The sequence below is a fragment of the Chiloscyllium punctatum genome, chromosome 11, assembly GCF_047496795.1.
Source record: "Chiloscyllium punctatum isolate Juve2018m chromosome 11, sChiPun1.3, whole genome shotgun sequence".
Taxonomy (NCBI): domain Eukaryota; kingdom Metazoa; phylum Chordata; class Chondrichthyes; order Orectolobiformes; family Hemiscylliidae; genus Chiloscyllium; species Chiloscyllium punctatum.
Window position 1 is genome coordinate 44,826,787 of NC_092749.1, and position 22,790 is coordinate 44,849,576.

At 38.7% G+C, this 22,790-nt stretch overlaps 1 protein-coding gene across 2 annotated transcripts in view; it reads left to right on the forward strand.

The window, feature by feature from the left end:
* LOC140482947 (synaptotagmin-14-like) overlaps positions 1-22,790 on the forward strand; it is a 237,333-nt gene that overhangs the window by 62,979 nt on the left and 151,564 nt on the right. For both annotated transcript variants that reach the window (XM_072580721.1, XM_072580722.1), the window contains exon 3: positions 5,617-5,781. In XM_072580721.1, the coding sequence (XP_072436822.1) occupies positions 5,617-5,781 (165 nt within the window). The remainder of the gene's footprint in view (positions 1-5,616; positions 5,782-22,790) is intronic.

The following is a 22,790-nucleotide window of genomic DNA, read 5'->3' on the forward strand; positions in this document are numbered from 1 at the left end:
AGAATAAGGGATTTGGGAATGGATTAACAAACAGAGGAATGACCCTGAAGAGGGTGTCTTGGATGGGCCAAAGGATCTGCAAATGAAATCTGTCTTCCCCTTGCCTGACAGCAACTTATGCAGCTAACATATCCAGATTTTCCATGTGGGGTGGGTCTTCCCCTACAATGTACATAAAATACCAGCAGAAGAGGAAGGGTAATAATAAACATAAGTCCAAGGGCAGGCAAAGCACCTGCACCTTTACTAATCCTGTAAGATTTTAGGCAGGTTTGGTGTGAGTGGGTAAGCAGTACTATTAATTTTGGAAAGGAACAGGAAAGCATTAATAAATAAAGTACCTGCAGTGTAAATGAATGTAGATAGGTGTTTTAATATAAGTTGCCAGCAATAAGAACATTTGAATAGAAAAGTGTTAATTAAATATTCAGCAAGTTTTATAAATTGACAGGCGAACAATAGTGAATTTGGTATCTGTAAAACATGCAGTGTTGTATCTTCACTGAGATATGGGATATATTGCTTCATTATTTTGCTGTATTACAGTGAAACCATATTTGGAATGCATTGGAACCATGGCAACCATCAGAAATTGTGCTGCAGGTCTTGGATTACCATAAGCAATCTCATAGAAAATTTGCCAGAGCTTATTAAAAATTCAGCTCAGCTTTGAATATAAAGTATCATGCATGTAAATTTATTAATTGAAAATAGTTCTATGAAACAACTTTCCACAATGACCTCAGTAGAAATGGCTCCAATTGCATACAAAATAGAGCTAGTTTTCATCTGTCTACTGTTTTTTTTTGGTGTAAACAGGATAATAATGGAATTAAAATTATAAACTAAATGCGGAATTTCATCTGGAGACCTTATTATTTTGATTAGGCCCAAATTTGTGTGACCATTTTTATTTTGAAATGGGAAGGGCCTATGCAGCACACAGTACCATGATATTTTAAGCATTGTTTTGATTGATTGTCACATATACCTAACTGCAGTGCAAGCAGATCATAGTGAGCAAGGACGTACAGATCATAGAGTGAAAAAAACATGGACAGAGTAAGGCATACACTGCACAAGGACATGTGCTAGGCAAGATCAACATTAATAAGTTCGACATCATTTGAAGTTAGAGAGACCATTCATCAGTCTAATAATGGCAGAGAAGAAGCTGTTCTTGAACCAGCTGTTGCTTGTGTTCAAGCTTCTGTATCTTCTGACTGATGGAAGAGGTTGTAGAAGAGCATTACTGGGGTGAGATGGGTCTTTGATGATGTTGGCAGCCTTTCTGTGGCAGTGAGACATGTAAATGGAGTCAATGGATGAGAGGTTGAGTTCCTTGATGGTCTGGACTGTGCACACAGCCTTCTGTAGTTTCTTACAGTTCTGGACAGAGCATTTGCCTAACCAGGCCATTATGTACCCGGAGAGTATGCTTTCTATGGTGCATCTGTAAAAGTTGGCGAGGGTCCTTCTGAACATGCCAAATTTCCTGAGCCACCTGTGGAAGAAGAGGTGTTGTGCCTTCTTGATGTGGGAATCCAGAAAAGATTTGTGGTTATTGTCACTCCTAGGTACTTGACACTCTCAACCTTCTCCACCTTCACTCCATTGATGTAGATGGGGCCATGATCTCCTTCTTTCTTTCTTTCTGAAGTCAATGATCAGTTCTTTTGTTTTGCTGACATTGAGAGAGAGGTTGTTATCATTGTATCACATCACCAAGCCCTCTATTTCCTTTCTGTAGTCTGACTTATTGTACTCACTTCTTCGTGTTTGAAACAAGGTATTCCTGAGGCTGCCTGTCTCTTTCCAAATCTACATCCCTAGCTCAAGACATGCCCCTCAATATACGGTACTCGTTACTCATAGAGTTCCTTCACACTTGCACATGGCAAACTTCTGCAATGTTCACTTCTTCCTTGTGTGCATTTTTTTCCTTGCTTAGTGCACCTGCTTCAGTGCAACAATAGTGTCTTTTGATTTTTTTTCTCATTTTTATTGAAGCACTTCCAAGATCTGCAGTGAGGATCATGACTCCTTTTTTTTTGACAAATCTCTGGACTGACCTGTTGTCTCAAAGCAATCTTTGTCCTTGTTATTAGTTTTCTTCTTGTGTTAAGTTCTAAGCAGGACCAGGAAGCCAAAGTGTTGAACCTTCGGAGCTTTGTTATTGGAGAGGTTCACTCCACATGCAGCAAAGCTAGATTAAGCTGCTTCCTGCCCAAAATGGTTGATGAATTTATCATTATGTCATGTGATCAGACTCTTAAAGTGACAGTCAATATGGAAAAGCAACAGTAACCTACCTAGGACATTTGGTCAGAAAGGTCAAGTGAAGGCTCTAATAGACTTTTCATGAGGGCTTAGGAATGCGTGGGTTTTACCAGAAACCTTAGCACAACACCCATGCATTACAAATTTGCTAAGGAAACAACAAAAGTATATAGTCAGCAGAATGCCAACCAGCCTTTGAGAATTCTAATAAATGAACCAGAATTAGCCACCAGAGATTCTTCCAGACCCCTCAAAGTAACAGTCAATGCTAGTGACTTGGGTATATGTGCAGTCTTGTATAGGATAGTGATTTGGGATTAGAGACATCAGACTTGATGAACTGGAGCTGAAAGGTTGTGTACAAATAGAGCTTCGATTGTTTGTAAGAAACTGATTGGTCTGTGAATTAGTGACTAATTATCGATGACAAGGGCCTTTTGCCTGCCAACAGCCATGTGATTGGTTCTCAGGCAGCTGAACAGCTTGGGGTTGTGAGCAAGAGAGTGAGAAGCCTTCAGACTTCCAGTAGCTCAGGAGCTCGCTTTGTTTTCTGCCATAAATATTGCTTTAAGCCTGAAGAAAATCATTTTATTTTTTCCTTCAATAGTGGCTGTAAGCTGTGACTTTTAGAAGTTAAAGATATTTTGTAAGTGTGAATCAGTCAGCTGTGCCTCCTACAAATAAGTGAAAGCCTCTGAAGAAGGAAGATCAAGAATCTGCATTCTGACCAGCACAAGAAACATAAGAATCATTTCAGCAATCCTGTGAACTGTATTCAATTAATTGCCATCCCAGTCTTAGTGTCCATCCTTAATACTCATGGTTTCTTTCCTGTTTGTGTCTGTGTCTGTTGACATGCATGTATAAGAGGTAGCTAATATAGGGATTAGAGTTTAAATTAATGGAGTTATATGGCAAGAGTTCATAAATGTTTACCTGTCGCTAGAGTCTAATGAGTTTTGATATATAATAATTTTTGTTAAGTACAGAAACCTGCGACCAAAAGACAGGTAAATTGAGAAATTCTGTGTACTTTTTAAAATTTTTAACCTATATGATGACTTTGGAAATAGTGGGCTTGATTTCCAGCAAGCAACCCAAGTGGGCATGACAATTAGCTGAAAACAAGCAGCAAAAATAAATATAGAATCGGAAGCATTGAACCAGCTTTAATGTTGTAATCAATTCCAGAGTATCTAATTATAATTAATTTCTTAACATTTAGGTTTTCAAGAAGTCTGAAATGGAAATCATTCCTGCTCTTTAAATCATGGATTCTGCTGGGCTTATTGAGAGTGAGCTGGGTGGAATTTCCTGCGGTGAGGGAAGGGGTGCGTAATGTAGGATGTGCAGATGGAGGATTAGGTCAAGTCTGTCAGGGATGCTGAGGGATGAACATTGTCAGGGTATGGGAAGGGGAATGAACAGTTGGCTGTATAGTAATGTCATGGTAAAGTGAGCAGTCTTAGGAGAATGGAGGCAAATTTAGCATTGTCAGGGATTGTGCAAAGTTGGGAGCAGGTGAGCAGTGGCAGGAGGGTGGGAGAGTTGGGGTCGCATGGATGCGCAGCATCAAGTGTGTGAGGAAGGGGGAGGCAGTGAGCAGTATTCAGGGTGCAGGAGAATGAACAGTGTCAGCAATGACAAGGTTGACAGATATGGAGATCATATGTCAAGTACATTAAAAATAATGTTGTTAAACTAAGGCAGATCTGAAGAAACATGCCTTAGTTCATAATATGTAAACAGATGTGACATCACAGGAATTCCCTCCTGGCTCATTGCTCTGATGACTCCATTTGGGAAGGTCCTAAGATTCTAGCATGAAAAGTTAAAATTTTAGTTGCAATTGCAGTCAGCAGTGTATGCTGACATGCCATCGCTGAATATAAAGTCTGTGCCTTTGTTTCTCTTATCTCTTTCTTCTTTAATTTCATTTGTCACCACAATATTTATTCCGATTTCTATACATAATTCAACTCTAATTTAAACTTTTTGTTTCAGACTTTGAGTAGTTTAGTGATGGTTCTTCAAGCTGATTGTTTGAAAAGCCTGGCTGATTTGTGCCATGCTCTCAAACTTCAACATCCCCATAGAGGACATTGTGTTGCATGAGACCTGGACAGCAGCTGGTAGCAAGGTGACTGGATAACACCATTTCTTTGCTACTGCTTGGTAACCCAGGTCACAGCATAACCTATGCTGGTACTTCAGTGCTTTAGAATTGAGTTCTGGATTGTCTGTTGTACCTTAAGAGGTCAAAGTAGGTGTGAAAGATCCCAAGGAATTGTTTAAGACAAACATGCTTAATGTTCCCTGCTTTCATTACAACAGTTTCCTGAGACTACTAACAGTAAGTATTCCTCCCTCAGTCAACTACAATAATAACATTCAAATGAAGCTGGCCATTTATTTTGTTGTTTATACAGTCATATTGCATAAAAAGGTTGCCCTATTTGTTTACTTGAAGTTCACCACTGCACTGTTGTGTGGGGAATTTCTTAATGATGCACAAAAGTGTTGTATAAATGTAAAATCAGACTCCAAAATGCAAGACACAGCCCAACTCCCTACTGGGCTCTCCAGCAAAATTATGTGTGGTGATCTAGCATTCCTAGGTTTCTCACAAAATAAAAAATGCATGTAGAATTAGGACTTGGAAATGTTTGTAACTTATAGAAATGTTGTGACTTTATCTTTTGACATCTATGGAGTGGCAAAACTAATGCATAATTATGCAACTAATCAAAATCTCATTTTGTACCACTTCTGACTTTCTTTTCTCTATACCTAAATAGAGAAGAAAATTAGTGATTTTTACTTACACCTGAACCAAGATTTAGGATATTTGCATGTACAAATACGGGACTTGTTCCTGCTTGAGATCCTAGCACCATTATTTGTTGCATTCGGGGAACCCAATTTGTCAGACCGTCTTCAACAAAAGAGATGAGTTACTTGCAAATTAATGCGGAGTTTGGAGCAGGAGGAGTATTTCATCCAATCAAATGGACCCATGTTCCTTTGATTCCAAGGTCCTTGATCTTCAGGCTTACTTAGTCCTCAATCTTCCTGCTATAGAACTAAGGTTCTCAACCTGTAGGGCATTCAGCCTTGGCTAGTGATCACCCTCCCTCTCCCACAGTACTGAGGATTATAGTGGTGAATTCTCTTGCATAGGGATTGAATCCACAATTTTTTAACTCAAGGTGAGTGTGTCACTACTGAGCCAAGGTTGATATTTTTGATGATAGTTGATATTTGTATATACATGCATTTGGTTGCAGTGCCCATAGTATCCGATCAATAACTTTATTTTATTTCATTCTCTTCCAGTATCTCCAGAGGCAGTTGGGTTCCTCTCTGCTGTTGGGGTGATTGTCATTCTTATGATCCTTCTCTTCCTATATATCAACAAAAGACTGTGCATTGAGAATATAGGAGAGTTTCCGTGCCTTGATACAGAATACAGGGCCAATACAGATTTACAAGACAATACCCGTAAGTGGTTTATTTTAGATTTTAACCATTTTAATTTTGTGCAAGTGGAAAATATTTATTGTGTTTGAAAATGACTAACATGAGCAAACTGAACCTGATTTCTTTAGCTAAATCTCTTTACAATACAAAGCTGTTAGAAATACAAATTTCCTATTTTTTTTTCTACAATGACAGACTTTAGATTTCAGTTGTGACATTCTTTTGAATTCAGATGGTCATTTAAAAATATAATTGAAAATCTAGGGATTATTTGTATTCTATTTAATTGTTCAATTCAATTGAAGATAACTTTAATTATATCATAATAGCGAGTCATAATTTGCTGGGTGTTCATGTTCTCCAAATAATTTCCTCTTTATAACTTAATAAGCACTACACCTAATAGTATTGTATAATTGCTTCATGGATACTTCCTTTTTCCATGACTCTATTTGTAATCTAAGAAACAAATACTTAAGAACATTCAATGTATAGATTCCCGAATACCCAAGGGAACTGAAATTGGTGCTTTGGGAGGTGTGCAGTTGGGAAGCTGTTGGTGAGGTGGAAGAATTGTACGAATAAAAGGGGGAAGGCAATGAGTGCTAATTTCCCCAGTGTTAACCCAATGTGTATACAAATCATGGGGTAAAGTGCCTGATTTCCTTTATGTGAAGTCAGCAAGTAAGGTTCCCTGCCCATAAGAACATTTGGTCCTCATGCAAGTATGTTGACAATAAAGTGCCTATCTGTGGCACCTCAAGATTGACATTCAGGCTGGTCGAAAATCCCAGTTATATGTATTGATTTATAAGCTCACATTTCCTGTCTATTTCTTCAAAAACAACTTGCTCTTAAATCCAAAATTACGACCATGCACCAACGGCTCATGTTTTAGGCTAATTGTTGAAAATTTGTACATTGATATTTATTAGATATGCATATAATAATGAATTTTAATGCCTTTTGTATTTATTTACTAACAGAGGTAAGCTGAAAAGGATGACCAATTTGGCACATTAACCAGTTGCACATTGCATCTGAAGGGGGTTTTGCTTTCTTGGGGTTAAAAAGACTGCTTGCTTAAATGTCGTTTTTCAAGAGTTTTCAACAAAGCTTGAATTTTCCATCAGTGTCCTCTTTAGTCGAACAGCTTAGCAGTGTTGTAGAGGGCTTGAGTGATGCAGTTGGGCAGGCTGGTTATAGTGTGGCTGATTCAGTCACAGAGCAGGTAACACAAATCCTAAATGGCTTGCGTACAGAAGATGAATCTTCTGAAGTTTGTACAGACAATAATGTAGCACCTCCAAGTATCAGCTCAGAAGCTGAAATAAAGAAGCTGTCTGCTGAAGCTGGAGAAGAAACAAGAAGCTGCGCAACAAACAATAACTCGGGCGAGTCGCAAGATGATGCGAGGTACGTTGTGTCAGAAACTACAAAAGAAAAAAGGCAGAATTGGTTGCAACATCAATCTCCAGTTTGTAGTTTAACAAGTGATGTTTCTGCAGAGACAATTACAAGGGATTTGAACTATAAACAAGTGGAAAACATTTCCTCTCTAGAATACACAGATATCTCCGATCCTATGGGACAAAAGGAAGCACAGCAACACAAAACATCACTAAGTCATTTCAGAGAATCAGAGAAGTTAAAACTCACAGAAGTCAAGAAAAGCCCACAGCAGAAACAAGAGAATTGTGAGGGTGTAGATAATTATACTATTTCAGGTTGCAACAGTGCTACACAAGAACCTCAAATGATAAATGAAGAGAATAAACAGTTCAAATGCATGTTATCTGATGTAGATTTGAAGAAGTCCAATTATGAAGTTAATAATCTCCCATTGCAAGACAAAAGGAACAAATCAAGTAAATCTAACAAACATAGTACTGACGACATAAGTAGTCAAATTAACAACAATAAATATGTAGCTAATGATAAACAGGAAGAGGAAATACCTAAAAAGGGAAAAAGGAAATCATCAATACTTGATATTGGAGATAATAAAACAACCAATCAAACTACTGTAGCACTGGATGCGGAAAGGCAAAAAAAAGATAACGAAAGGAAAAAGTTAACCCGCTGGCTACTACATGGTGCAAAGAAGTCAGCAATTAATAAACCCGATAATTCAGAAAAATGGACCAAAAATCTCGAGGGAATCATTTCAAATGACGATGAACACTCAGATCATAAAAATGAGTTTCAAAGACAAAAAGTGGACAAAAAAGGAGAAAATGAAGCCTCTTGTACCAAAATATCAGAAAAAAGTGGAAAAGTCAAGAAAGAAAAAAAAGAAAAGAAAACTCTGGACAAAGGTGAGAGCATTTTTCCAACTTGACCTGCTGAAAATTCAACCTGAACTTTTCTGTCATCAGCACTTTACAAAGATTCAGAACTTTCTAATCTAGCCTTCAGAAACACTATTATATATCTGACTTGATGTTCGAGAAGTTCTGTATTTGACTTTTTTCCTCTTCTTCAAGAATAACTGAAGTAATATATTTTCCATTGCTGGTTTTGTTATGTCTGAAAATGCCTACAAGAATTTTCAAATGTTATGCATGCAATTAAATCGTTTACTGCCTTGAGATTATGTGAGAAGTCTGGGACGTAAAAATTATGTAGAAATAGTTCAGCAGTAAAATAACCACCTCTGAGCTAAAATTCAGGTCAGGCAACGCTGCATGTGATCCTTAGTCCTTACTCTGTTCACCAATGCCTGCAAGATCCTGCAATATGTTACAGTTCTTCGGTTTTAGACAAAAATTGTACTTGTTTTATCTTCCCAGTTTACATTTTATAAAATCACAAGATACGTTCTACTTCAGTGCGAAGTTGAAACTCACTGCATTGGATTGTCAGTCAATAAGAATTCAACTGGGGTAGGGAATAAAAAAATATTGTACAAAATTTTTAAGTTCAGCCATAATATTGTGGCAATAAGAAGTTGGAACTGAGCTAGAGTTGTGTTGCCACCTTTATCTCCGGCTACTGAGTGCTATTTGTGTTTGGCAAGACCTTAACTGGCCTGGGGGGTACTGCTGGGATGGAGATAGGCTGATTCTGGAGAGGTCACATTAAAATGCCTGCCTTCATAGTCTTCTGTTCCCAAATCCATTAGTCCAGATGGACATATGACGAATATTGAGGTCTATCAGAGAAGCCTTAATAAGTACTCAGTTCACTTCCCCACTCCTAGACCCAACAACCTCTCACCCACCCTCCACTCTGAATGACCTTGCCACAATGAAATTACAGTTTGGGACCTACTGTCTCTTTTACCCCATGGAAAAGTGTTGGAGGACAGAAATGGAGGTAGGATTTAAGGCTATACTTTTTTTTTGTTGTTGTGTAACCTCCATATCTGTCTGTTCCTTCTCAAAGCAAGTTATACAACTTCAAACAGAATATTATGAATGTATTTGCCCAGATGTCTCTCAAGATCGAAGCGGTCAAATCACTATGAATACAAGCCAGTACCAATGCAAAGCAATCCCGATTTATTAGGAAACAAGTTACAATAGCTTTTACTACAATTTACTAATCCTGTTCAGCCCCTTTAATTTTATAATACTTCCTGAGCCTCTTGTAGATTTGTGCAGCCACTCTTTCAGTTTCAATGGGACTGTGAAGCTGCTTTTTCTTCCTCTCTCTTTCTGGACATTCAGCAGGTCTCTACCTTTGGCCATGCTGGTCTCCTCAGAAGTTCGAAGAGAGTCCAAGAGATTTCTTTGCAGGTTAACCATGTCTTTCTACCTTTTTGGGTGGTTTTCTGAAACTTTCTATAGTTCTGGCCAATCAGTGAGACAGATTTAATGGTTTGAAACATTTTTAATCATTAGGATGGCCTGCTACTATTTGTTTCTTTCTGTACAGGACCCAGTGCCATTCTGTCTGGGTCCTTCTTAAATTGGTTGATAAGCTGTTTGGAGTATGTCTGTCCAGGATAACTGTTGCCTTTATGTTATGCAAATATCATTACCACCTGACTGCTGTGTTTGCACTGTGTCTGGTGGGTGGGTTTTGTGACTTCAGAGTTTTACTTGGCAATTTCTCCAGCATCCCTTGCTGTTTGACCAAGTTAGCAATCTATCTGTGTTTTAGCAGCCATGCAGCTGCTACATTTGGGATGGCCCATGTATTTTGATTGTTAGGTGATTGGCATGATGCCAGTGCTTAAAGGGTTAGAGAAGAACTTGGATGGAAATATTATGTGATGGTAGTGGTCCTGATCACCTGATTGAAGGCTGGGATGCGCAAACCTCTGCTTGGCTGGATGGTCCTTATTGGTTTAATGGCTGTAGGCAGCTGTATATTCCCAACAGTGCCACCATGTGCAATGGCTACTGCTGGCAGGGAGTCACCAACGAAGAGAGAATCCATGTTGCCAGATATGCAGATGCCTTCAAAGCTTAGCAGAGGTTGGGATTTGGCAAATCAGTGAGGGGAACATGGAATGAGGCAAGGAGACTGCATGGTTGGGGTTCTCTTTTGGGAACAGGTTGTCCAAACTGGAAGGGCCCAATTTACCTCCTCATTTACACAAAGGCCATTAGGTGGTCGGTGGTGAAATACCAGCAGCAGCAGGAAGAGGCCCTTCGGTGGCCATTATTATGATTACGCCTCCCACCACCTGCCTGCCTACCTCCAAGGGGGTCATAAAATTCCATTCTTGGTGTGAAAGGGGTGAATCCAGTTGTTGATGTATACGTAGAAACAAGATGGTACGTAAAACTAAGATTATGTGGGTCTGCAGAGAGAAATTGATTAACTGGATTTTAAATGCATGTGTAAAACCTCAAGTAATCTCTGTAGTACTAACTGAGCCAAGTTGGTAGACAGTGAAACAGATCAAATAATTAAATGAGTAGTTCAAAGAGTGCTGTTGGAAGATGTTTCAATTCATGGTGTAGCATTTGATTATCTACTATCTGCTCTTTTGATTATCTTAGAAAAGTTCTTTTAATCTGGTTTTATGTTCCTAATATTTTATATCACTATCTTTTTCTATTTGTTCCTTTCTTGTATTAACTTTTTGTTTGCTCTTTCCTGCTTTCTAAAAATCTTCCAGTCCTCAAATTCACTACTGTTATTTGCAATGTAATAAGTAATGTTGAGTTTTCTTTTGTTGGAATGTATCTGTTTCAAAATTTGAATGTTTCTCACCGTTTATGTATGGCTATTTCAGTCTGTTTACCCAAACTGTCTTAACCAGTTCTCCCTCCTCATACCTGCATAATTGTCTTTTGGTTAAGTTTAAAATTCTTAATTTAGACTCAGATTTTGTGTCAAAATTGATATGGAATTAAGTAATGTTATGATAGTTTTCTCCCAGAAAATCATTTTCTATTCCATAATTAGTTATTACTATCTCATTACACAATGCTCTACAATATATGTATTCCTAGTTGGTTCCAAAATGTATCGACTTAGGAAACTGTTGTGAATGCATTCTCCAAACCCATTTTCCACACTGCCTTTTTCAATATAATATACCAGTCTATATGAATATTAAAGACCCTAATTTTATCACAATGCCTTTGTTGCAAACTATGCTAAGTACACTAGTTATAACTATTCACACCAATGTTTTCTGACCATTGTTACTCTTGATCTCTAGCCATTCTGATTTTACTTCCAGATCTTCTAAGCCAATCTTCCCTTGTTACAACTGTCCTTATTTCATCTTTTACTTTCATGATCCCCCTCCTCATTTTCTATTCTGCCTGTCTGTTGAAATATTGGATAGCCTGAAATATTTATTTCCCAACCCAATCAGCTAGTAGTCATGGGCTGGATTTTCAAAGCTTGTTTGTGAATCTAACCCTGACTGAATTCCAGATTCTAACTCCACACCCAAACTGCATCAGTCTTGTCATGCTACTTTTAAATTTGCATTATTTGATTGGTCAGCTGGTGAGCTCGGCATCCAATGCAAGGCACCATGTCACTCTGAGAAGGCAGGAACTGCCTGCCTGGAAACAGAAGAAAAGGAAAGCAATAATCATGCTGGAGGCTGCTGTTATCTTGCAGGGAGAGAACACAGCTCATTAGCAGGCAAATAAGGTGGTACAAAGTGATCATTGGTGATAATTTGACATAAAGTTATTGACCTGCTGGTTGTTGACTGCTCTAATTTCAGAAAAATACACAGATGAAAATAAACCTCTCTCCCAGTTCCCAAACATCTCTGACTGTTACATTCTAAAATTCTCTACTTTATTCAGCATAGCCTGGAAAGAAGATTGAAAATCCCACTCTGTTTCTGACAGGCCCTTTAACAAGTTGCTTAAATAATTTTAACCATCATTTACTGGTAGCAAGAAGGTTTCTCATTCTTTCCCTCTTGCAAGTCCTTTCAAAATTCCAAGCTGCCCTTGACTTGGCGGGATCAAATGTCTTCTCTGGAAATGCAATTTTTGAAACTCATGCACCTATTTTCATCTCCATTGACAATTAAAAATATTGCCCCATATTTCTGTAGTGGTGATTAGGTTAAACCCATTTATCTGAAATTGTGTTGCTAGTGTACCTAGAGTATAATAAATGCCTCACATATTCTGATAAAGAGAATTTTAAAAAAAATTCTTTGTATGTTCTTCTGGTAATATGTTACTTACCACTACTTTACTTTTATGTTTGTTGATGCATTGGTATATTGACAAAATTAGACATTGCAGAATTCAGTGCATTTTGAGAATGAACGTTGCAAATCTCTCAATGTTTTTAATTTATCAAAGTATACCTAACATAGAACAGGTTTTAATGTAAATTGGGAAGATAAACCTCCGGGTTTGGTCAAAAACCTGAGGTCTGTAGCTTATTGTCTTGCCTGACACCAATGAACTGAGTATACTTGAGGACTGCTTCTAATGTTCTTGGACCTGAATGACTCAGAAATTGTGACTTTACTGTTGGACTAGTTCTACATAACTTTTAAGTTCAGCCATTAATTTTATCTGCTAATACACATGTTTGTCCCTTCCTGTCTCGCTGTGCTTACCTTTTCTCAAATCACGACAATGCTTTTTCTCTTCAGATTTCTAAATTTGCCTTCACCTGACCCCTCCATATCATTCCCCAATTTTTGTTTAAAGCCCTAACTGCAGCCTGAATTATATAAAGAGTGAGTCTTTAAACACGTTATTTTTGTGTCTCTTTTCATAGTAGAAGAACTAAGTTATATACAAGGACTAGAGAATAAGCAGGGGAGTAATAAAAATTTATGAACTTTAAATATCTAATACCAGCAATGATTAAGTGTTCGAGAGTCTGCTGAAAGCTGGCAAATGTATTGGAGCTAGGGTTCTAAAAGAGGCAGCTAGAGAGATATTGGATGCATTAATTATTATTTTCCAAACTAGAGGAAAACAGGAATATAGGAATGGCAGGTCAGTTAGCTTGACATCAGGAAAATGCTGCATTTTATTACTAATCACTTATTAACAAGGAGCTTAGAAAATCATAGTTGGTTAAGCATAGTTTTAGGAAAGGAAAATCACATTTGACCTTTATTTTTGTAGATGTATATCAAGGTAGATAAAAGTAAATGAATAGATGTGGTATAAATGGCTTTCCAAATTTTTTGGAGTGTTGTGGTCCTCTCCCCTGTATCTGGATTTGGTGTTTTTAGCAACTGGGTGTGCAGAGTAATGTGTTGGATTCAAGTGGCTAGAGGAGAGGGCTAAAAGGTGATAGGATGTTTTTGGTGGGACCCACAAAGAAGTTCCCTTTATGTACTGACACTATCCCATGCAACTGAAGCTGCATGGCAACCCATATGATGTGGAGCTTCCCCTGCTGGAAGCAAAAATTTTGTGGTGGTGAGATTAGGACCTTACATTGCCATTAATTGGTCAGGATTTCAAAAGGCTGAAGGGCAGCTTGGTGCCCCCCCCACTGTAAATTTTAGGTGGATTAGGAGTGGCATGTAGTTGGTGTGAAAGCCACTCACTGGATTTTACATGTTTTAAAGCCCACAAGCAAAGGGGTGTAAAATCCAATACAAAGAGTAATGGATTAAGGACAAAAGGGTAACTAGGGAGAGAATAGGGCTCCTCAAAGATCAGCAAGGCAGCCTTTGTGTAGAGCCGCAGAAAATGGGGGCGATACTAAATTAGTATTTTGCAACAGTATTTACTGTGGAAAAGGATATGGAAGGTATAGATTGTAGGGAGATAGATGATGACATCTTGCAAAATGTCCATATTACAGAGGAGGAAGTGCTGGATTGACTTAAAACACATAAAAGTGGATAAATCCCCAGGACCTGATCAGGTGTACCCTAGACCCTGTGGGAAGCTAGAGAAGTGATCGCTGGGCCACTTGCTAAGATAATTGTATCATCAATAGTCACAGGTGAGATGCCAGAAGACTGGAGGTTGGCTAACGTGGTGCCACTGTTTAAGAAGGGTGGTAAGGAAACAAGCCAGGGAACTATAGACCAGTGAGCCTGATGTCGGTGGTGGGCAAGTTGTTGGAGGGAATCCTGAGGGACAGGATGTACATGTATTTGGAAAGGCAAGGACTGATTAGAGATAGTCAACATGGCTTTGTGCGGGGAAATCATGTCTCACAAACTTGATTGAGTTTTTTGAGGAAGTAACAAAGAGGATTGATGAGGGAAGAGTGGTAGATGTGATCTATATGGAGTTCAGTAAGGCGTTCAACATGGAATACAGGGAGAACTAGCCATTTGGATACAGAACTGGTTCAAAGGCGGAAGACAGAGGGTCGTGGTCGAGGGTTTTTTTTCAGACTGGAGGCCTGTGACCAGTGGAGTGCTATAAGGATCTTTGCTGGGTCCTCTACTTTTTGTCATTTACATAAATGATTTGGATGTGAGCATAAAAGATACAGTTAGTAAGTTTGCAGATGACACCAAAATTGGACGTGTAGTGGACAGCAAAGAGGGTTGCCTCAGATTACAATGGGATCTTGACCAGATGGGCCAATGGATTGAGAGGTGGCAGATGGAGTTTAATTCCGATAAATGCGAGGTGCTGCATTCTGGGAGAGCAAATCTTAGCAGGACTTATACACTTAATGGTAAGGTCCTAGGGAGTGTTGCTGAACAAAGAGACTTGAGTGCAGGTTCATAGCTCCTTGACAGTGGAGTCATAGGTAGATAGCAATATGAAGAAATCATTTGGTATGCTTTTTATTGGTCAGAGTATTGAGTACAGGAGTTGGGAGGTCATATTGCGGCTGTACAGGACATTGATTAGGCCACTGTTAGAATATTGCATCTATCAGAAAGATGTTGTGAAACTTGAAAGGGTTCAGAAAAGATTTACAAGGATGTTGCCAGGGTTGGAAGATTTGAGCTATAGGGTGAGGCTGAACAGGCTGGGGCTGTTTACCCTGGAACGTTGGAGGCTGAGGGGTGGCCTTATAGAGGCTTGCAAAATTGTGATGGGCATGAATAGGGTAAATAGGATTTTTTTTCCCAGAACTAGAGAGCATAGGTTTAGGGTGAGAGAGGAAAGATATAAAAGAGACCTATGGGGCAACGTTTTCACACAGAGGGTGGTATGTGTATGGAATAAGATGCCAGAGAAAATGGTGGAGGCTGGAACAATTGCAACATTTAAGGGGCATTGGGATGGGTATATGAATAGGAAGGGTTTGGAGGGATATGGGCCGGGTGCTGGCAGGTGGGACTAGATTAGATTGGGATATCCGGTCAGCATGGACAGGTTGGACATCTCTATGACTCTATGACTCTATGACTCTGTGATAATATATTGGCAAGGATGGAATATTGTTTAATGGACAAGCAGTGGAAAGTTGTAAGGAGCAGACAACTTTCAAACTGCCATACTAGAACGGATGGAATGCAACAAGGATCATTGCAGTGGCCTCAACAATTTAGAGTATACTAATAACATAGACAAAGAAGTACAGAGTAACGGATAGCATTATTGCTGATAACAAAATTTGATGGGGAATTAAGATGTGAGGAGGATACTATGGCTGTAAAGAGATATAGATAAGTCAACTCAGTCAACAACAAAGTGGTAAATGAAGTTCAATTTGGGAAAATGTGAAAATATTCACTTTGATAAGAAGAATAGAAAAATATAACTTTTTTAAAAAGGCATGAAACGTTTAAATTTTTATATTCAGAGACTTTGGTGTACCCCAATGAGGAACAGTAACTTATCACTCAAGTACAACAAATAATTAAGAGGTGAATGGCATGGTGACCAATATTGCTCAGGTATTTAAATACAAAAATAAAGAAGACAATGATAAAGGATTTCTTGACACCACAGCTGAAATGTTGAGTATGATTCATATCTAACATAAGATAAACTTGCTTTGAAGTTGGCTCAATGAATGTTCATTAGAATGATTCTGGAGATGAAAGGTTTGATTCTATGATGAAAGATTGAGTAAATTGGACTTGTACTCTCTATAATTAGGAGAATGAGGAGATCTCATTAAAACATATAAGATTCTGAAGGGTCTTGACAAGGTAGACACTGAAAAGTATTTTGACAATCTTGAACAAAAAGGTACAATCTCAGGATAAAGGCTCGATTGTTTATGTTTGAGATGGGGAGAAATTCTTTACTCAGAGGATCATGAATCTTTGGAATTATTTACTCCAGAGGTTGGTTGATTCTCCACCCCTGAATACATTGAAGACTGGAATAGATTTAGATAACTTCAGTACAGATAGTGAGCAGGGAAGTGAATGAGGTAAAAGATTAGTCATATTGTATTGAATGGAGCAGGTTGGAGGAGCTGCGTGATCTAAACCTCCTTCTTTTTGTACCTTCTAATGGAAAACCCATTTTATAAATTACAAATATCAGCGAAATATCTATTGTACCTATAGGTGGCAATGTTAGAGATTTATATAACATTTAATGCAAAGGCTTTCTGGTTTGTTTTAAGAAGATAATTCATTGGTTAATAAATACATTTATTGACATAATTATATTTTAACATATTTTCTGTTTTTTTAGCCTTGTTCTTATTTAAGTCTCACTAAAGGGTACATCTATCTTGCCTTTCAAATTCTGATGAAGAATTTTATCTCAAATGTAACCTTTCCTTTGTCTTTTCAGATCTATGTGCATATCTATAATTGTGTTTTATATTTCAGACATATTGCTTTTTGTAGTTCCTTTTGTCTACTAGCACTATTTGTGATAAACTTTTACAGGGATTTAAAAAACTTTGAGATGATTCCCTCAACCTTTTTCATTCTCTTCTGTGGAAAACATTTGCCTGTTTTCCCCATTCTATCAGATAATATTGGTGATCTATCTTGTAATTTATGTTTAGAACTAAATTCATTTTCATTAAAGGCAACCAGGAGAAGTGTGAAATTTGATACAGAGAAGGTTCATATAAATCTGCTTGCACAGGTGACCACTCACGGAGAGACTGCAGGAGAAAATGAGGACTGCAGATGCTGGAGATCAGAGTCACGGGTGTGGTGGTGGAAAAGCACAGCAGGTCAGGCAGCATCCGAGAAGTAAAAGAATTGATGTTTCGGGCATAAGCTCTTCGTCATGAATTTATGATGAAGTGCTTATGCTGGAAACATCGACCCTCCCGCTCCTCGGATGCTACCTGACCTGCTGTGCTTTTTCCGGCATCACACTCAGAGACTGTCTAATGTTAGTCCTTAATTGCAATGGGCAAATGTCACAGTTATTATTTGTAATTCATTTAGCGATGTCTAGTTCAAGTAATAATTCACCAAGAAAACACTGTAGTACTTAAGCAACCAATTGCTTTTGATTTTTCCTTTACTTAATGTTTTTGTTTTTAGAAGCATTATTTTTTCAAAGGTGTTTTTCTAACCTCTGAGCTTGAGTCAATTACAGAGAGTAAGTTAAGCACATTGCTGTTTGAATGTCATTCTCAAATTAACAATGCCATTTCAGTCTTTAAATTTTTAAAGATACTGCCATTTGTCATTAATAACTAGTAATCATTTTTCAAATGGCAATAGAGCTACATGATTTAGAACAGAAACAAAGGTACTGAATATGAATATTAAATAGTCACTAATATCACTAATGTCATTTTCTCAAATTACACTATAAAATTTCATTCTTTCATTCCTAGTTATCATTTAAGAGTTGAAATGACAAGCACTATTTAATCTTGACAGGAGGCAGAGGGTTTTTCAAGCAGAAACAAAAGTTGTTTTTAAAGTGTAAAAGTTGATGTAAAGTTCTGTTACAATGTGATAAATAATAGATTATGACTACAGTAGCAAAGTAAATAACTGTTGTCATAACTATATATGCACACATATATATGGAATGCATGTTATATTTTGATGCAAGGATTTTGACTGATAACGTTACTCCAGTAGCAAATAGAATACCATTACAGATGTAGGTTTGCTCGCTGAGCTTGAAGGTTTGTTTTCAGATGTTTTATTACCATACTAGGTAACATCATCAGTGAGCCTCCGGATGAAGCACTGCTTTTTATGGCCTGCTTTTTATTTGTGTTATTATAGTATTATTTTATAATATTATTTATTCACATAAATAAAAAGCAGGTCATACCACCAGTGCTTTATTTGGATGCTCACTAATGATCTTACCTAGTATGGTGACAAAAAGTCTGAAAATGAACCTTCTAGCTCAGTGAGCAAACCTACATCCAGAACCTTAACATAAGCTACAAATCTTTTCAAAACTTGCTACAAGTATTACTTTAATTCTAGAGTACTATATACATCAAGAAAATGTTAGGTGACATTATTTGACATAATAAATAAAGTACAATTTATGTGTGATGTTTGATATTGTAGACATTTTAAGGGAAAAATATGAAACTCAGTATGAATACCAATATAAAGCCTATATTCTTCCACTGACCATGTACAATTTGCCCTGTCATGGACTCTGACCAACAAAAGTAATATCTGTAAGGGATGACCAATGCTGAAACTTTTCAAAATCTTTAAGGTAACCTAGAGAAATTAAGAGCACTGTTCTAGCATTACAACCAGTATTATTCAACCATGTTTGGCTATTTCCAGGGATTTTGTGGGCAATTTTAACCTTACATGACTTGTGGAAATCTGACCTTCCTAATATATTTGGGGCTGGATTTTACATTAAGAAATTGAGATCATTTTCTCCTCAAATGTAAAATCTATTTTGATAATGTTCGGTCACTAACCCAATTACATCACACCAATTAGAATCCCTACAATGTGGAAACCGGCCCTTTGGCCCAACAAGTGCACACTGACCCTCCGAAGAGTAACCCACCAGACCCATTTCCCTACATTTACCCCTGACTAATAACCTACACTATGGGCAATTTAGCATATCCAATTCTCCTAAACTGCACATCTTTGGATTGTGGGAGGAACCCCACGCAGACACTGGGAGAATGTGCAAACTCCACACAGACAGTTGCCAGAGGCCGGAATCAAACTCTGGACCCTGGTGCTGTGAGGCAGCAATGGTAACCACTGAGTTACCATGCTGCCCTTAATCTCTGCTAACATAGTGAGTGTTGAAATTAGCAACACATCCATTTGTTTTTAATTCATTTTTTTCTTTATAACCCAGAAGTGCTATCACATGCTACCAAATGGCTTTTTTTCTCCATCTAATCACCTGTGGCAATTTTCACATATTAACAAACACCATTAAATCATCCATATTTCCATTTGTTCAATGTACATGCAGAACATACTAAGGGAAATGCAATAACACCAAATGTGAGGGAAAGGTAGGGAGAAGTCTAAGTCAAATTGGAGTTGGAAAGGGAAATAAAACACCCAATCCTCTGCAGCGCCCATCTTCCTATCAGTGGGAGAACACTGTGTTCTCCCTTTACAATGACACCCAGGTTCAAATGTAACAACAAAAGAGAGGCAGGCAATCATCAACTATGACTCCTCCCCCATGTTTTAATGGCCAACTTGGCCATGACCAGGATCTGACCCAGAGGAGGTCTTCTGATTTACCCGCATCCCTCCTGGCCAGAGATCAGGAGTGTGGGGCTGAAGTGCAATCTAAAGTACAACAAAGGATTTTTAAAATAACTAAAAAGAGATGCACTTGCCCCCAGTTGATATATATCCATAGACTCCCCAGCAACTCAAAATAAACAGTTGGGCTGGGAGTCCATTAATTGCCACAATCTGTGTTTACTCGGGACCTCTGCATTCACCACCCTTCATTCCAGGTCCTCTCCAATGGGGATCCCTGCCACCCAGCAGTAAACCCACTGTTTTTTTTCAACTGACAACTTTTATGCTTGTTAACAAATCAATAGGCCTAGCTAATGATTACAGTGCAAAATCTATACATAGGACTGAGAGGAAGTAAAATGGTAGTCATCATCCAGGTCCGTAATTGAACATGTACGTGAGATGGTGCTGTGCAGTTTGCTCTTTTTGGAATCTCACTCATGGCCATGATCGTGCACAATCTGGTCTTCCAGAGAAGGGAAGTCTTGGTGAAGCAGGGGGTGAGCCATACCAGTCAGCTGCACACTCAGTGTGCAGAATGTTTTGATGCCTGAGAGATGTGAAATTCTCTAACAATGCTAAGCACTATTGTCATACCTCCTGAGGTAATGCACTAGAAATTGAGCCCAAGAGTCATCACATCTGTAAAACCACGACTAAAGCATCCAAGTGCCTGATTTTATCTAACTGTGTAATTCAGGTTACTATCATTAGTAAGAAAATCATGTTGCATTCAAACAGTTTTAACCAATGGCAAAAAAGAAATACAAATGACTAATTTATAACTAAATAACTTAAACTTCATCCCTTTTATAAAATACCCATACACATATAAACAGATACACCAAATAGATAAGACAAGACACGAACATTACAGGTAGGAACGGAACACAAAATGTCACTGGAGCACAGTTCTGGCACCAGTCCAGATTACAGGCATCGATGAGACGTTTTCTTTTGGTTCCCTTCTGATTCCTTTCAGCTGTTTGTTGAGGACACGATGTTGTGGACACACTGATTCTCAATCTTTCATTCACTGAAGGTTTTTTTTCTCTTTTTCCTTTCAAAAAGCGAGTTTGCTGAGAGAGAAAGGGAGGCCAGCTGCTTGAATTTTCCTTCCTTTTTCCACTTGCAAAAGGGAGAAAGAGATATAGAAAGATGTGCTTTTTCTTTCAGAGGCTGAATGTTTCGGCTGCAATGACCGAACACAGAGCTATAGCCATCTGTCCATGATCCAGTCAAGAAGCTGTTACTATGCTGAGCACTCCAGAACACAGACATTGCGGCCTAGTCGAAAAATTAATCAAAAGTCTGTCATTGGGAAAAACTGTCCTGAACACATACCTATAAAGCCAAGGTGTCTAACATCCTACCACACTGCTTGATGAGGCAACATTGTAGGCACAACTCACAACAAGTTCAAGTAACTGCTTTTTTAAAAGCTGCAACATCATCTTCCATGGTCCCTTGGTTTAAAACAGTAAGTTTTCCCATTTTGTACTCCACTGTCCAAAAGTGATCTTTACACTATTAGCTCTGTATCATCTGTTTATCTGTAACGTCTTGGCTGCATTTATCTTTCCTCATATTTCACATGCATGACCTTTGCAGCTTCTGCTAGGGAAATGGACAGGTGAGTGGGATGTTAATGTAGGCATACTAAATGAGGCCAATCAGAGGGACGCACATGATTAAACCCCCCCCCCCCATACTGAAATCATGTTTTTAAATGTGTGACCAACATATCCTATATGCATGGGCTGCAATTCTCAATGATCCTAACAAATTCACAGGGTGTTTTAGTTCATAAGCTTCTTCACCATACTCACCTCCCCCTCCCCCAGCACCACTACCGCCCAATCCAAGAATCTCAAAGTGCAAGGAGGAGGAGTTGCATTTCTGCTTCATGTTGCCTTGTGCACTTGCTAAGACAATAGGCAGGTCCACAGTTGACATGTAATATATCCCTGAACCTTTACATAGCAAGTGAAATTATTCAAACATCATGTTTGAATAATCAGAAGTTCTGTCTGTGAAGTTCCAGCCAAGCCTGCTAGCAGAGTAGCACATCCAATAGAGTAATGCTCATGGCAAGCCAAAGTTTTGAACTGGCAACTCCAGACTAGCTGAACACATACAAGATGGTGCTGGCAAATTCTGAAGAAGGGTCACTGGACTTGAAATATAAGCTCTTACTCACTGCTACTTTATAAATGTCAAGAGATTTCACAACCCTCTGACTCTAAATTCTGTTCTAAAGACTACTAATTATAATGCAGTTCCTGCCAACCCTTTTCAGGATGCCTTCAAACAAGTGACTATGACTAGTTCATAACATGTCCCTTCTTACCTCCAACCTTTCCTATCCTGGAGATCCAATTGGGCAAACTGGCCAAACTGCCCTTCCTAATTTGCTGACTTTCTGCCAGTCACACATTAATTGATGTTTGATTCATTTATTGTGACTTTCATCTTGTTACAAACTACAGTGAAAAGTGTTGCATAGTATTGCCACTCCTTGGTGCCATCTTAAAACACAGAACATAGAAGATAATGGTAGAAAAATGAAGGAATAGAGAAAAAGTATCCAACTTTACAGTGCTTCTTGTTAAGTGTTCTCTCATGAGCCATGGGCCTCATGGCCAGGAACGAGTCTCCTTCACCGTGTTGCTTCTGCTGGAACAGAAGTCACTAATCTTCAGTGTCATCTTGCCTCTACCAATGCCCTTGCCACTGAGCCCTCCATGGACCTTGCCAGTGCCAATGCTGCTGGATACTTCACAGCCCAAACTTGATTCCGCCTTCGCCATGAGTCTGCTTCAGGCCCACCTCACCAATGTACCCAATGCTGATGGTACCAGGTCTCGTACTGAGCCCAAATCTGCCTCCTTGAATCTGGACACAGATGCTGTCAGGAACCCAAACTCTCCTCCACCGCAGCAGCCATGAGTTGGCGCTAGGACTGCCTCGACAATGCAGATACCACCAGAAACCCAAACTCGCTCCTGCTGCTGCTGCCACGGGTTGATGCTACTGGGCCTATTCGAGTCTGCAATGC